The sequence below is a fragment of the Phyllobates terribilis genome, unplaced genomic scaffold (genome assembly GCF_046119375.1).
Source record: "Phyllobates terribilis strain yellow unplaced genomic scaffold, ASM4611937v1 Scaffold_489__1_contigs__length_1346288, whole genome shotgun sequence".
NCBI classification, from domain to species: Eukaryota; Metazoa; Chordata; class Amphibia; order Anura; family Dendrobatidae; genus Phyllobates; species Phyllobates terribilis.
Genome location: NW_027363249.1, coordinates 880,618 through 897,240, shown reverse-complemented (window position 1 = coordinate 897,240; position 16,623 = coordinate 880,618). Strand labels below are relative to the sequence as shown.

Genomic DNA, 16,623 nt, shown 5'->3' with positions numbered 1-16,623 from the left:
GTCTACTGCCTGAGCAGTACGCCCCTTCCTGCATGGGCCCCCCTCCACCTCTGGGCCCGGGTGCGGCTGCATCGGCGGTGTGTCCGCCCCTGGCTGAACCCCTCGCTGCGGCTCTGAGCAAATGTAATATTATTTACACACAAATGAGTGGTAAAGAAATCAGTGAGACACCTGTGGGATAAGAACGCCCATTACCAGGGCCAGCCCAGGTTTTTGTGAGCCCCGGGCGAAAAAGTCTCAGTGGCCCCTTTAACACATACCACGATTCATGATGCACAGATACCTCAGAGAAATATATATATATAGTACAAGGCCAAGGATTTCACTTACTACATTACATGAGCGATATCTATTGTAAATTCTACAATAGCTCAGAAACCGGGGAATCGCTCCACACAGTATACTGGCCCCCATATAACGCTCCATACAGGATACTGGCCCCCATATAACGCTGCATACAGGATACTGGCCCCCATATAATGCTCCATACAGAATACTGGCTCCCATATAACGCTCCATACAGGATACTGGCCCCCATATAACGCTCCATACAGGATACTGGCCCCCATATAATGCTCCATACAGAATACTGGCCCCCATATAACGTTCCATGCAGGCTGCGCCCCGACATACTGCCTCATGCAGGCTGTTCCCTCCACATAATGCTCCATGCAGGCTGTTCCCCCCACATAATGCCTCACGCAGGCTGTTCCCCCCACATAATGTCCGACACAGGCTGTTCCCCCCACATAATTCCCCACACAGGCTGTTCCCCCCACATAATGCCCCATGCAGGCTGTTCCCCCCACATAATGCCCCATGTAGAATGTCACCCCCCCTTATAATGCCCCATGCAGGATGTCACACCCCTCCTCCCTTATAATGCCCCATGCAGGATGTCACACCCCGCCTCCCTTATAATGCCCCATACAGGATGTCACCCCACCCCCTTATAATGCCCCATATAGGATGTCACCCCCCCCTTATAATGACCCATGCAGGATGTCACACACCCCCTCCCTTATAATGCCCCATGCAGGATGTCAGGATGTCACACCCCCCTCCCTTACAATGCCCCATACAGGATGTCACACACACCTCCCTCATAATGCCCCATGCAGGATGTCAGGATGTCACACCCCCCCTCTCCCCACCCCACCATATAATGCCCCATGCCTCCATACAATAAAAAAAAAATCAAATACTCACCTCACTTCTCCTTACCTGCTGCCGCTGCTCCAGACTCCTCAGCGTCTTCCCACTCTGCGCTGTGACGGCTCAGGAGAGAGCGCGGTGTAAAGACGTCACCGCACCCTCTGACTTGAGACGTCACAGTGCAGCAGCCGCAGAAGAGACCGGAACTGCTGCGGAGGCACGGGGAGCGGTAAGTAATGTGCCGGATGCCGGGGCCCTGATCAAGGACGGGGGCGGGTGCTGGCACCGCTCTCCTCCGCTCACGGGTCCCATAGCGCAGCTGGGTGCCCAACGGCGAGTGGGCCCCCCCCACCTGCTCAGGGCCCTGGCACTTGCCTGGGTGCGCCGGGTGCTGACACCGGCCCTGCCCATTACACCCTCAGATGACTTCCATGGTGGGTACAGTGTCTGAAATGGGGTCACTTTAGGAGGTTGTATGTTCTTCACACCTTGGGGGCATTGCTATTGGCTCCCACAAGTGAGGACTGAGAAAGATACACAGCTCCGCTCCGTACACCCCGTACACACGCGGCTCCGCTCCGTACAGCTCGTACACACGCGGCTCCGCTCCGGACACCTCGTACACACGCGGCTCCGCTCTGGACACCTCGTACACGCGCGATTCTTCAGGCTTGAAATTATGTTGGTCAATGGCAGAGGGAAAAATAATGGGAGGCAGGCGAGTGAAAAAACCCTCATCAACGAAAGGATGCAGTACACCTCGTACACGCGCGGCTCCGCTCCGTACACCTCATACACGCGCGGCTCCGCTCCGTACGTCTCGTACACAGGCGGCTCCGCTCCGTACGCCTCGTACACACGCGGCTCCGCTCCGTATGCCTCGTACACACGCGGCTCCGCTCCGTACGCCTCGTACACACGCGGCTCCGCTCCGTACGCCTCGTACACACGCGGCTCCGCTCCGTACACCTCGTACACACGCGGCTCCGCTCCGTACACCTCGTACACACGCGGCTCCGCTCCGTACACCTCGTACACACGCGGCTCCGCTCCGTACACCTCGTACACACGCGGCTCCGCTCCGTACACCTCGTACAAGCGCGGCTCCGCTCCGTACACCTCGTACACGCACGGCTCTGCTCCGTACACCTCGTACACGCGCGGCTCCGCTCCGTACACCTCGTACACACGTGGCTCCGCTCCGTACACCTCGTCCACACGCGGCTCTGCTCCGTACACCTCGTACACACACGGCTCCGCTCCGTACACCTCGTACACACGCGGCTCTGCTCCGTACGCCTCGTACACACGCGGCTCTGCTCCGTACGCCTCGTACACACGGCTCCGCTCCGTACACCTCGTACACACGCGGCTCTGCTCCGTACACCTCGTACACACGGCTCCGCTCCGTACACCTCGTACACACGCGGCTCCGCTCCGTACACCTCGTACACACGCGGCTCTGCTCCGTACACCTCGTACACACGCGGCTCTGCTCCGTACACCTCGTACACACGCGGCTCCGCTCCGTACACCTCGTACACGCGCGGCTCTGCTCCGTACGCCTCGTACACACACGGCTCTGCTCCGTACACCTCGTACACACGGCTCCGCTCCGTACACCTCGTACACGCGCGGCTCTGCTCCGTACGCCTCGTACACACACGGCTCTGCTCCGTACACCTCGTACACACGGCTCCGCTCCGTACACCTCGTACACACGCGGCTCTGCTCCGTACGCCTCGTACACACGCGGCTCTGCTCCGTACGCCTCGTACACACGCGGCTCTGCTACATCCACACTGTAAACCCCTCCTGACCCCACACATAAACTTCAGCTCATCCAGCACCATGACAACCAGCACAGCAGAGTCCTGCATCCACTGAGGCCCCTGATCATGTGACCCCTGACTCCTCCCCTCCTGTGACCTCATCACAGCTCCTGTGCGCACAGAGCAGCCATATATGTGGTGGTGGCGGCTCTGCAGGTGGAGGTATGTGGAGACCCCCATTACTGGGCGCAGGGGGCATTAACCCCTTCAGCACGGAGACTCTTTTGGGGTCTTGTGTTGCCCCTTTATAAGAATCATAAGGTTTTTGTTCTGTTTCCTGTAATAGATACATACGACCCAACTATGGAGACAGGAAGGGAGGAAACGTATTATTCTCATAGTACAGGACCCCTTTACTGGCCCCACAGTGTAATGCCCCCATTATGCCCCTTATGCAGGATGTATGATGCCCCCATTATGCCCCTTATGCAGGATGTATGATGCCCCCACACAGTGTAATGCCCCCATTATGCCCCTTATGCAGTATGTATGATGCCCCCACACAGTGTAATGCCCCCATTATGCCCCTTATGCAGTATGTATGATGCCCCCACACAGTGTAATGCCCCCATTATGCCCCTTATGCTGGATGTATGATGCCCCCCACACAGTGTAATGCCCCCATTATGCCCCTTATGCAGTATGTATGATGCCCCCACACAGTGTAATGCCCCCATTATGCCCCTTATGCAGGATGTATGATGCCCCCACACAGTGTAATGCCCCCATTATGCCCCTTATGCGGTATGTATGATGCCCCCCACAGTGTAATGCCCCCATTATGCCCCTTATACAGTATGTATGATGCCCCCCACAGTGTAATGCCCCCATTATGCCCCTTATGCAGGATGTATGATGCCCCCACAGTGTAATGCCCCCATTATGCCCCTTAGTGAGTATGTATGATGCCCCACACAGTGTAATGCCCCCATTATGCCCCTTATACAGTATGTACGATGCCCCACACAGTGTAATGCCCCCATTATGCCCCTTATACAGTATGTACGATGCCCCCCACAGTGTAATGCCCCCATTATGCCCCTTATGCAGGATGTATGATGCCCCCACAGTGTAATGCCCCCATTATGCCCCTTAGTGAGTATGTATGATGCCCCACACAGTGTAATGCCCCCATTATGCCCCTTATACAGTATGTACGATGCCCCACACAGTGTAATGCCCCCATTATGCCCCTTATGCAGGAGGTATGATGCCCCACAGTGTAATGCCCCCATTATGCCCCTTATGCAGGATGTATGATGCCCCCCACAGTGTAATGCCCCCATTATGCCCCTTATGCAGGATGTATGATGTCCCCACAGTGTAATGTCCCCATTATGCCCCTTATGCAGGATGTATGATGCCCCCACACAGTGTAATGCCCCCATTATGCCCCTTATGCAGTATGTATTATGCCCCCACACAGTGTAATGCTCCCATTATGCCCCTTATGCAGGATATATGATGCCCACACACAGTATAATGCCCCCATTATGCCCCTTATGCAGTATGTATGATGCCCCCCACACAGTATAATGTTCCCACAGCGCCACCTGAGGTTTTACAGTTGGAATAATCCCTTTGGAAAATGATTTTTCCTTTACCTAGATTTCGAGGCTTTGTACAGTAATATACCGCATGAGGATGGTATCAGAGGAGTAAGACATTTCTTGAAATCGAGATCAGTAGAGTGTAGCAGACATAATGATTTCATGGACGATCTTCTAAAATTCGCTATTACTCATAACTTCTTTCTTTTTGACCGGAAGTACTTCCACCAGCTCAGGGGTACTGCAATGGGGAGCCGCTGTGCCCCCTCGTATGCTAACCTATTCCTGGGCTGGTGGGAGGAAACCACAATATTCAGGGATGATCATAAGTGATGGCATCCATATATTGGGGTATGGTACAAATATATTGACTACATTTTTATCATCTGGTCAGGGACAAGTCAAAAATCTTTTGAATTTGTCAGGGAACTCAACATCAATAGAGTGGGCCTTAGATTTACATCTGAATTTAATTATTACCAGTTGCCTTTCCTGGATGTACTAATCAAGAAAGATTGGGATGGAACCCTAGGGACTCTCAACTACCATAAACCTTCAAGCACTATTATACTATTGAAGTGGGATATCAACCACCTCATCCCCATAAAAAGAGGAATACCCAGGAGCCAATTTTTATGGTTGAGAAGGTACTGCCATAATGTCACAGATTTTAATATACAGGCCATAGACCTGAACACCAGATTCAGGGAAAAAGGGTACTCATGGTACATTTTGGATTCCGCATCATCGTTTGCAAAAAAAATGGGAGAGACAGACACTCCTCCATACCTAACCAAGAGACCAAGAAAAAGATGGGATAACACGAGTAATAGGAACTTATGACAATCAGAGTGACCATATCTTTAATATCCTCAGAAAACACTGGGATATACTTGTGGCTGACCCGGCCCTGAGGTTGCTGTGTGATCTACTCCCACAATAACTTTCAGAAAGGGTCAGTCCATTAGGGACCATTTAGTGCATAGTTTCTACAAAAAACCTGCACCGAAGGGGACTTGGCTAGATACAAGAGTCTGCGGTTTCTTTAGATGTGGAGAAAGTTGTACATTTAGTTGGATGAGACCATGTAAATCTTTCTCGAGTTCCTCCACGATTAAAATCTTTTTTCCAGTGGGATTATTCCAACTGTAAAACCTCAGGACTTGTATATATGGCCACATGCACCTGTCCCCTAGATTATGTAGGCAAGACCAAGAGGGTGTCTAGGAGGAGTGTGTGTGGGGGGGGAATTTTGGTGATATATGCCATGGTCCGGACACCCCATTAGCGAGACACATGAACAGTGTACATCGAGGTGGAACCGGAGACATCTCCTTTTGCATCATTGAGGTGGTTAAACCCAATGTGAGAGGTGGTGATCACAATAGATGTATCCTCAAAAAGGAAAGTGATGGGATTTTTAGGATTCACGAGCCCCTAAGGGACTCAATGAGCAAATTTCCTGGGCCTGTTTTGTATGAATACAGCCCCATTCTGGATTACATTTTTGGATTGTATACTCTACCCATTGCTACTCAGTTCCCTGTGAATGGGGTTCACATATTGTTGTGCTTCATCGATATATCTGAGCTTCTATATCAGAATTATTTCTGATCAGTTATATCCTACATCTACTATTTCATAATTAAGAAGTGTGGTGATCCTTGTGTATCTCTATGCAATAGGGGTCAAATTTGACCATTTAGGAATATACTGTGGGCCATCATCCCATATTTTATGTAGTGATAAAGTAGATCTACATGCCTATTGCATGATGGGAGGATGTGCAATACTTGTTTTTAGTCTCCCATGACGCTGATCTCAGAGATAGGATTTTTCTATATTGGTGGAATGCAATCCAAAACCATTATACGCTCCGGCGTGGAACGCATGCTTCCGGACATGCGCATTCGCAGATAGGAGACTGTGATGCACTTCGGCATGGAACGCACATGTCCGGGCACATTTGTACTTTCTGCCCGCCCGTCTCCAGTGTTTTGTGCTGGATTGTGGGGAATACTTGAGAATTTATTTTTGTTCTGTCTTTAGTTGATGCCACTGATGCATCAGATAAGTCCTCAGAGAATTATAATTAGAGGAACCCATGGATACATTAGGATTTGTGAAGCTGACCTCCGCTCTCCGCTATTTCCTTTGAATTTATTGTGTGACTTGTATTTCTGAACAGTAGCTCTTGGTTTGTTTCATTTCCATGTGTAAATTGAATTTGACTCGTAGTCTTTGATATCTCTTTCAAACTTAGTTTTTTTGATGTCTGAGATAGCATCCTCCAGACTTTGTAAATTCTTTTGCATATTTTGTTTGAGTTTTGTATCCAAAAAGGCTTCTACACTAGGCGGAAAACTTTCACCTAGTTTTTTTTCAAGAAAAAAATATCAAACGCAATGTGACTTGATTATCCTTTTACCAATTTATCTTTATTAAGTTTTGAAAAGGAAATACAAATACAAACACCGGGTACTAGTTGTGCAACAAGTAGTAGGTCAAACATGACCACATAACCATAACAATAACCAGTATTTCCAACACATTTGAAAATGAAATAAGTAAACACAATCCAAAGTAGAGTCGCTGGTAGAACATTGGAAGCCTCTGATCGCTCCGGTGATGCACTGTACTACTGTAGTGCTGTGTATTATCACTACCTGTGCAATAGTAACGTCCCCATACACATGAGATAAGTGTTGGCTGATCGGTCATTTGGCAGACGGCTATCTCTCCAGACTCCCCCATACACACAAATATTCCAGCTTTCCTGTGGTTTGTATGACTGACTGGTACTGTCGGGAGGCCCCCAAATACATTATATAGTCAACCAAAACCCCCAAAATCAGTGCTTCCATGCAACTTTAGTCTAATGTTTATGGGGCGTTAAAAGGTAACTTATTGGACGCTACCTATGGCCTGGCCTAATAGACTTTCGTACATTGCAGGCCCAGACACCATTATTAGGCATTTCAGTATTGTAGGAACTAGGCAGCCCCATACTATCGAGTACTTGGGGAGGAAGGGCATTCAGCCTAACTCTGTCACGCCTTCTTAGATGCCATGTTTGCTTTTTGCAGGACAACGCGCACAGCACCAGGAACTAGCGGTGGACACCGCGTTCCTCTAAGCCACTATTTGCAGCACCGCTTTATAACCAGTAACTCTGGGTCACAGGTATGCTACCTCCAGCTCTATTCTGTCTATCTCTGCCTCCACAGTCCCTCTCAGCTGATAACTCTGAGTCTGCCACTCTCTGCTCTTTTCTGCAGACCCAAGCAGCCAGTGTCACCATATCTCCACACTTTTGAATTCCTACCTTTGAATACCATCCAGCAGTCTAGGAGGTGTCACCTCTCTTCAATTTGTATATATACTTGCTCTATACTGTGATGTTGTATCTGCATTAATGGGGTTTGACGAAATATTATGCACTGTTTGACAGCATGTTTATTGTTCAGGTTAAACAAGAGATATTATCATGTTATTGCACAATGATCCATTTGTATATGCTTTTTTATTTTATTATTTATTATTATTCTTTTATTTATTGTTTTGTTCTTTGTGCTATTTCCAATAGTTCTTGATTAAGGTCAGATCGACCGAAACGTTTACTTTTGTTTTTGGACTGCATTAAAAAAAAATTTTTCTATAAGAACCATTGAGTGCCGAGGTTATTCTCAATGTCAATTCTAGTGTCAGAAAATTAGATGAGAATTCGCTTTATGGAAGATGAGTCTATGAGAAGCGTATTCAGCTACAGACTCCGAGGAAGAAACTGCTTGTTGTCTGTGGCCTAAAATATATAGGTTTTATTACTAGATGTAAAGGGAAAAAAATGAAATTCTGTAAAATAATAAATCTCCTTATATGTTTCCCTTATTATCTCCAATAGATGTATTATTACACATGATTTTTATGATGTTACATCGGCTCATCTTCTTCTCTCTACAGTGTCGGATCCTCTCAGTGAAGATCTTCTATATAAGAGAATTTTCCTGATTTCCCTATCAAAGATGGATATGGACAGAGACAAGATGGCAGAGAGGTTATTACACCTCACCCTAGAGATCCTCTTCCGGCTTACTGGAGAGGTGAGAGATTCTGATGACGTCCCAGTACATCATTCTTATCTATGGGAATAACAGATGGACAGAACTGGAGAGGTGAGGACTCTGGAAATGTCTGTAGTGAGATTTATTAATGTGTCTCTCCATAACCAGAGATTAATCACGAGGCCTCCACCTCACCCCCTGATACATGAGGACATCAATGACCAGAAGATCCTAGAACTCACATACAAGATGATTGAGCTGCTGACTGGAGAGGTGACACTGCTGGGAATGCTGGGACATTATACAGTAACGCTATGGAGGGATCGGGGGGATGACGGTATCATTGTATGTGTCAGGTTCCTATAAGGTGTCAGAATGTCGCCCTCTATTTTTCCATGGAGGAGTGGGAGTATTTAGAAGGACACAAAGATGTGTACAAGGACATCATGATAGAGGTTCCCCAGCCCCTCACATCACCAGGTAATAGACAGGACTGAACACACACGGCCTATAATTGTATGTAAAGAATGAATTCAGTCCTTGTATGTGTTTCCTCCAGATCTATCCAGTAAGAGGACAACACCAGAGAGATGTCCCCGTCCTCTTCTTCCACAGAACTGTAAACAAGAAGATCCCAGTGTTCCTCAGGATCATCAGGTAGATGGAGAGAAGGTGTCATGAGATCTCCCCTATGATATGTAGACTGCTGTGAAGGTCTTGTACTCAGTCTTTTTTTATCCACCAGTATTATATATTTTATACTTGTGTAATGAGACTTCTCCATCTGTCTGTGACTTTTACAATATTTGTTTCAGGGTGAAGATCTGACCCATATTAATACTACAGAGACATATGTGAGGGGTGATGAGCGGTGTAAAGAGGAGATTCTTACATATGACTACCCAGGTGAGTAGGAACCACTAAATACAGAGAAGTCGTCACAGATTCTTCTCAGTCCCTGTCTGTGGCTGCTTTATCGGTGATGTAGTCCAGCTGTATCACAATTGTGTGATCACCATTTTGCCTCTAGACCACAACATTCTCCTCCATCTGAAAATGTTCAGATTACTTTGGGAAATTGTGAGAGCCCTTTTCTATAGAACTTACAACCTGGAGGATCCACCTCCCCCTGGGATTATAAGACACTGTCCATTACCTGCCCAGATCTGTAAACTACAAAGCCAAATGACAGCGTATGTAGAATGTGCTGACAAATGAGAAAATCAGTTGAAGAAAAATATTATGATGGGCCTGTAAGAGAAAGCGGAGGGTAATGATGGTGTTGGGTTCCTAGATCCCTGATATCTTATTGGATAAATCTACCTTCTCTACCTTCTGTGCTGCTGAATGTGCTCATATGGTACCTACAAGACCAGGTCCAGTCTTTCTGGCCAAACTTCACTTTTATTATCGACAACATTAAATGTGCAGTGAGGGCCAAGTGTGAATTTCTGTACAATAACAGCCGAGTTTCCCTTTATCCTGACTGTTCAATTTCTTTTCAAACCAACTAACTTCAAATAGGATCGCGATAACGTACACAAAATTTACACTGTGCCATGATATATCTCTAAGCTGTGCGTGGCTGATGGCTGTAATATACATTTATTCACGCCTGCAGGAGATGTGTTGGCTCCAGCCCTGGTTTCATGGATTCACTCCACGTCATGAATTCCATTATGTTTTCAATCCTCAGGAATTCAGATTACTGCACAATCTCTCCTGAAATGGGGGCACTAATACTTTCTCTACTGTTCTGGTCAGAACTCATAGTAGCTCCAATGGTCTACCATATATGAGTGTGACTCCGGTTTAGTGTTGGATTTCTCCCCTCATACATACATTGTTGTTGGGGATGTAACATGTTTTTATATTCTTTCTTTTTTCACAAGTTCACTCTCTATGATAGTTTGATTGTGGTGGGATCGGCCGGCCTCACTTATGTGACTCTGTAACTCCCTGGTAGTCTTTCAAAAAGATCTCCATTATCTCTTCCAAATGCCCGAAATCTAAATTTAAGACCCCTCAGCTCTGCAGTATTATAAAAAAGTTCACTTTAAATGTCTAATATGTCTTCTCATCTGACAGAAAATATTGGCCCTTACGATAGTTTAGATTCCCAAGAGCCATCGAGCCCCATACTCCAATTACCCCAGGGAGGTTTCACCACTAGTTACTCATTTTTCTCTGATGGAGACTGTTTAGTTTGATCATTTCAGTAGATGTTTTATTGTGTATAATCACAGTTTTTGACTTTGTAATCCTCTGATTTAACCCCTTCCCACAGTCAGTTTTGTGTTTCTAATCAGGCCCCATTTTTCAAATCACTTTATGTGGTGATAACTTTGGAATTCTTCACAAAGGATAATAGGAAACAAATGTACGTTACAAATAATATTCCAACTTCTTTTGAATCTGACAATACCCTATATACGGTTGTACACTACTGTCTGGGCACATGGCAGGTTAAGAAGGGAAGGAGCGACATTTAGCTATTTGAATGCAGATCTTGCTGGAATAGTTAGCAGACACAATGTATTGGGGGCACTGTTCATGGTCACCTGGAAGCTCAAAAGATGGCCACCACGAACAGGCTTGTCTTATCTAACCCATTTACAGATTGCACAAATTAATAATAATAATATTTTTTTTTATTTTTATAGCGCCAACATATTCCGCAGCACTTTACAAATTTTAGGGGGGACTTATTCAGACAATACAGAATAAGCATATCTCATATCGAAAGGAGTGAGGGCCCTGCTCGCAAGCTTACAGTCTATGAGGAAATGGGGGAGACACAAAAGGTAGAATGTACATATATTGTATAATGCAGCCTTGATATACTAAATAGGATAAATAATACATGGACTGGTCGTCTGCCAGTATGTGTGCAGTCCTGACCGAGGCTATTATGTGCATGGTTGGTATGAACCTTAACTTGAAGAAGATTTTAATATGGGGGAAAACTGGGATGGACAACTGGGATGGACAGATAGTGTGTGGAGTCGATACGCCAGTCTAAAGAAATGGGTTTTTAGGGTCCACTTGAAACTGTGGGTATTGGGAATTAATCGAACTGTCCTGGGTAGTGCATTCCAAAGAATTGTCGCAGCACGCGAGAAATCTTGGAGACGGGAGTGGGAAGTTCGGATTATGGAGGATTTTAGTTTTAAGTCACTGGCAGAACGGAGGCCACGTGTAGGGTGGTAGACTGAGACAAGGGAGGAGATGTAGGGGGGTACTGAAGCATGGAGCGCTTTGTGGGTAAGCGTGGTAAGTTTAAATTGAACTCTATATTGGATGGGTAACCAATGCAATGACTGGCACAGGGAAGAGGCATCGGTGTAGCGGTTGGCGAGGAATATGATCCTGGCTGCTGCGTTAAGGACGGATTGGAGAGGGGAGAGTTTAGTAAGAGGGAGCCCGATAAGTAGAGAGTTGCAGTAGTGCAGACGAGAATGAATAAGAGCTACAGTAAGAGTTTTTGCCGAGTTAAAGGTGAGCAAAGTCCTGATTCTTGAGATGTTTTTGAGGTGTAGATGACACAAGCGAGTGATTTGATGTGAGGAGTGAAGGAAAGATCTGAGTCAAAAATGACCCCAAGACAGCGGGCTTGTTGCTGGGGAGTAATGGTTGAGCCACAAACGGAAATGGCAATATCGGGCACAGGTAGGTTAGTGGAGGGAGGAAATACGAGTAGTTCAGTTTTTGACAGATTCAGTTTTAGACAGAGGGAGGACATAAATTACTTCTTAAATTTACGTCATAAACACAAATTACTTTGCTCATCATCCTTTAACCCCTCTACATGGATCTGGACTAACACAGAGATCCCTAGGCTTGGGTCACTGTGTTACCTGCAAACTCAGAGAAAATACGAACTCAGAAGACACAAGAGTAGACAGTAAACGGGCCGGGGTCACAACAGGAAACAAATACACAAGCTGGGAGCTGAGCACAGAGGACTGAACCAGAGGAGAACAAGGCTGTATCTGGCAGCTTCCGGCAATATGCTTCCAGCTTTAGTAGGGTGCGGTGCTTTCCAAATGGCTGAAGCAGGGAGCAGATTACTCCAGCTGGACAACACACACACACATACTGCCAGACTGGATGGTACTACAGGTCCCAGGCACCCTAATCTTAGTGGCTGGACAGTGCCTGCGCCGCCCAGAGCTTCTGGTTCTGACGTCTCTTCCATCATCAGCGCCACCTGCAGAATGAATAAGGCGGCGCCTGGTGACAAAAGCAGACAAGTCACACAAGTCGGAGCAGGAGGAGAAGTAGACCACCCAGAGGAGATGGGACACACCTTTTGCAGAAGCCCTAATGTAACAAAATGGCAGAAAACCAGAGCTGTAGAAATCCCCATAAAGTGACTCCATTTTGGAAATTATAACCCTCAGTGAAATAATCTATAGGAGTAGTGACTATTTTGACTCCACAGTCACTCTCCAGAAATTAGCACGCAGTGGATGTTGGAGAGTGAAAATTGCAAATATGCCATTTTATTACCCAACACATAGTGCCCAGATTGTGCTCCAGGAGACACACACCGTAAATTAAGTGGGTTCTTCTCATTATAGTAATACCAAATACATGGATGCTAAATGAGATTTAGGCACATAAACTACTGCGAAGCTCAGAAGCGAGAAGGATATCTGACTTTGGAAGAGCTGATATTGCTAGATTGGTTTATGGAAGCCATGTTGCTTTTCAAAAGCCTTTGAGCCACTAATAATGTGGAAACTTCTGTTTTTCCATTGACAGATGATGGATCTGAGTGGGGACTTGTTTTTTGTGAGATGAGTAGAAGTTTTTATTGGTATTATTTTCGCCTACATAACATCATTTTGTGTCTTTTTATTCCATATTTGGGAGGCAGAATGAAAAAACAGTTGAACACTACGCTCTACTGGTCCATCCTATGAGGTTTTCTATTAGACAGTCATTGTTCTGGTGAATAAGTGAATTTTTTTTTATATAACTTGCCTTTTTACGGACAATTTAAGTAGAAATGTTAAAACATATAAAATTCAAGGATTTTTTATTAAAAATAATAATTGTTCTTATTCTTGGCAGATGTCTGTACCAGGAGATCAGAGGGACAGCTGACATCTTCAATTTTCAAATCAGATAATTTTCAGATCCAACAGGATACAATTGAAGTGAATGCCATTTCTCCAGATTTACCATCATCGCTTCACAGCCAAGATCTGTCATCTGATCCTTTGAAACAGGTCCTGTCTTCTGATTCATTACCGACTACTAAGGAAAATCAAAGTCACAAAATAAGCATTAAAAAACAAATTGCTCCTAAAGCAAAGAAGCCATTTTCACATTCAGAATATGGAAATAGTTTTCCTCTCAAAAAGTCTTTTCTTAAACCTCAAAAAATTCACACAGTGAAGAATAAATTTTCTTGTTCAAAGTGTGGGAGATGTTTTAATCAGAAATCAGATCTTGTTAGGCACCAGAGAACTCACACAGGAGAGAAGCCATTTTCCTGTTCAGAATGTGGGAAACGTTTTACAGAGAAATCAATTCTTATCACACATCAGAGAACTCACACAGGAGAGAAGCCATTTTCCTGTTCAGAATGTTGGAAATGTTTTACAGAGAAATCAAATCTTATCAAACATCAGAGAATTCACACAGGGGAGAAGCCATTTTCCTGTTCAGAATGTGGAAAATCTTTTGCAACGAAATCAAATCTTATCAAACATCAGAGAATTCACACAGGGGAGAAGCCGTTTTCATGTTCAGATTGTGGAAAATGTTTTACAGAGAAATCAACTCTTACCAAACATCACAAAACTCACATAGGGAAGAAGCCTTTTTCCTGTTCAGAATGTGGGAAATATTTTAAAAATAAATGGAATCTTATTATTCACTACAGAACTCACACAGGGGAGAAGCCTTTTTCATGTTCAGATTGTGGAAAATGTTTTACAGAGAAATCAACTCTTACCAAACATCACAAAACTCACATAGGGAAGAAGCCTTTTTCCTGTTCAGAATGTGGGAAATGTTTTACAGAGAAATCAACTCTTACCAAACATCACAAAACTCATATTGGGAAGAAGCCTTTTTCATGTTCAGAATGTGGGAAATGTTTTAACCAGAAATCGGATCTTGATAAGCACCAGAGAACCCACACAGGGGAGAATGTCGCAACTACACCCAACTAGTCTCTGTAGAGACTAGAAAGGCCCTAGCTGCACAACTAAAAACACCACCGCACACCTAACTACCTAATAAGTCATTGAGGAGTTTCTCATACCCCCAGAGGAACCAGAGGGGAGGCTGCAACACACTCTTAACAAGGGGAAAGGAAAGTATGAAGTAAAATACAAAAAAGCTGAATGAGAAACAAAAACACATTCATATAGGGCAAAGAAGGCAAGCTAAGGAGAACCAAAAATAAAAGGAACAAGTATAATCTCCCCGAAACCTAACCTTGTTAGAATTAAAAGGTACTGGGAGGGAAAGCAAACTGACCGGGAGGATAGTTTCACCTTTGTGGTGAAACTTACAAAATTTATCCTCACCAACTGTAAATGTAAACCTGTCCTTTTATAATGACCACGGACAAGATAAAGGTTCCCAACTCACATCAGGACCACAAGATCCCAGGTACTTTCAGCTGCATCACAATGAACTTAATTATATGTACCAAATGTCCAACTGGGGGTCTGTATGTAGGGGAGACAGGGCAAAAACTTAAAAAAATGATGAATTCTCATCGCCACACAATAAAAGAAAAAAAAAGAATAGATCTACTTGTGGCCAAACATTTTTACGGCCACAACTGCTTCTCCCTCTCCCATACTGATAGTTCTGCTTCACGTCACTTGTCTTATCTATTGCATTATTCCTGTGCCCTGTTGTGTATAAATATGTGACTCTTCAGATTTTGTATTATACTATATCTGATGAAGAGACCTGAGTAGTCTCGAAAGCTTACTGACTAATGGCTAACTGAAAAGATTGTATCAACCACTGAGAACTTTCAAATTTTAATGTTTTTCTCCAAGCAGCAATTTTAAGATCTCTCCACAGGTGTTCAATGGGATTTAGATCCGGATTCATTGCTGGTCAGAACTGTCCAGCACTTTGTTTCCATCCATTTTCTGGGTGCTTCTTGAAGTATGTTTGGGGTCATTGTCATGCTGGAAGACCCATGACCTAGGATGCAAACTCAGCTTTCTGACACTAGGCACTACATTGTGCCCCAAAATCCTTTGCTAATCTTCAGATTTCATGATTCCTTGCACACAGTCAAGGTACCTGACCAAAGGCAGCAAAACAACCCAAAAACATCTTTGAAGCGCCACCATATTTGACTGTATGTGTTGTAAATTTATTGATTATGTTGCGCACCTTGGACAGCGGAACATCCGGATCTCTAAAGATGGACTTATAACCTTGAAATTATTGATATTTTTCAACAATTTTGGTTCTCAAGTCCTCAGACAGTTCTCCTTTTTCTGTTTTCTCCATGCTTAGTGTGCCACACATATGTACACAATGCAAAGATTGAATCAACTTCTCCCTTTTTTATCTGGTTTTAGTTGTGATTTTCATATTGCCCACACCTGTTACTTGCCACAATCACGTTTGAACAAGCTTCACATGCTTGAAACAAAGTTGTTTACCCACAATTTTGGCAAGGTGTCAATCATTTGCCCGACCTATTTTATGTGGTTTTGTGTGAAATTATGTTAAATTTGCCTTTTTTTTCTCTGTTTTCTTGTGTTGTTCCAATACACACAAAGGAAATAAACGTGTATAACAAAACATGTAACTGCAATAATTTTCTGGGAGAATTACTTCATTTTCTGGAACAATTTAAAGGGACCTAACACTTTTGACCATGACTTGTTTTTGTTGCCTTTTTAATTTGTTGCAGCATATCATCCTCTTCATGTTCAGCTATATTAGGAGGCTTGTAGCAAAGTCCAGTTAGCAGCTTTCCATTATTGCCATTTCCATGTACATTAACCATACTGATTTTACATCAGGGAT

General features: G+C 44.8%; 1 protein-coding gene across 1 annotated transcript; it reads left to right on the top strand.

Annotated features, from left to right (window-relative positions):
• The first annotated feature begins 3,057 nt into the window (after window positions 1-3,057).
• LOC141230052 (uncharacterized) lies at window positions 3,058-16,412 on the top strand. The gene is made up of 8 exons (XM_073667545.1): window positions 3,058-3,149; window positions 7,624-7,720; window positions 8,498-8,637; window positions 8,767-8,871; window positions 8,955-9,078; window positions 9,158-9,255; window positions 9,414-9,504; window positions 13,678-16,412. Exons 3-8 carry the CDS (start codon window positions 8,560-8,562, stop codon window positions 14,784-14,786), a joined length of 1,605 nt encoding a protein of 534 aa, XP_073523646.1. The 5' UTR covers window positions 3,058-3,149; window positions 7,624-7,720; window positions 8,498-8,559; the 3' UTR covers window positions 14,787-16,412.
• The last annotated feature ends 211 nt before the right edge of the window (window positions 16,413-16,623 follow it).

Bases quoted from the DNA above. Each gene is read 5' to 3' on its own strand.
- LOC141230052 (XM_073667545.1), top strand. From the start codon at position 8,560: ATGGATATGGACAGAGACAAGATGGCAGAGAGGTTATTACACCTCACC. The intron at 8,872-8,954 runs GTGACACTGCTG...TGTATGTGTCAG, and splicing joins TTGAGCTGCTGACTGGAGAG to GTTCCTATAAGGTGTCAGAA. The intron at 9,256-9,413 runs GTAGATGGAGAG...TATTTGTTTCAG, and splicing joins GTGTTCCTCAGGATCATCAG to GGTGAAGATCTGACCCATAT.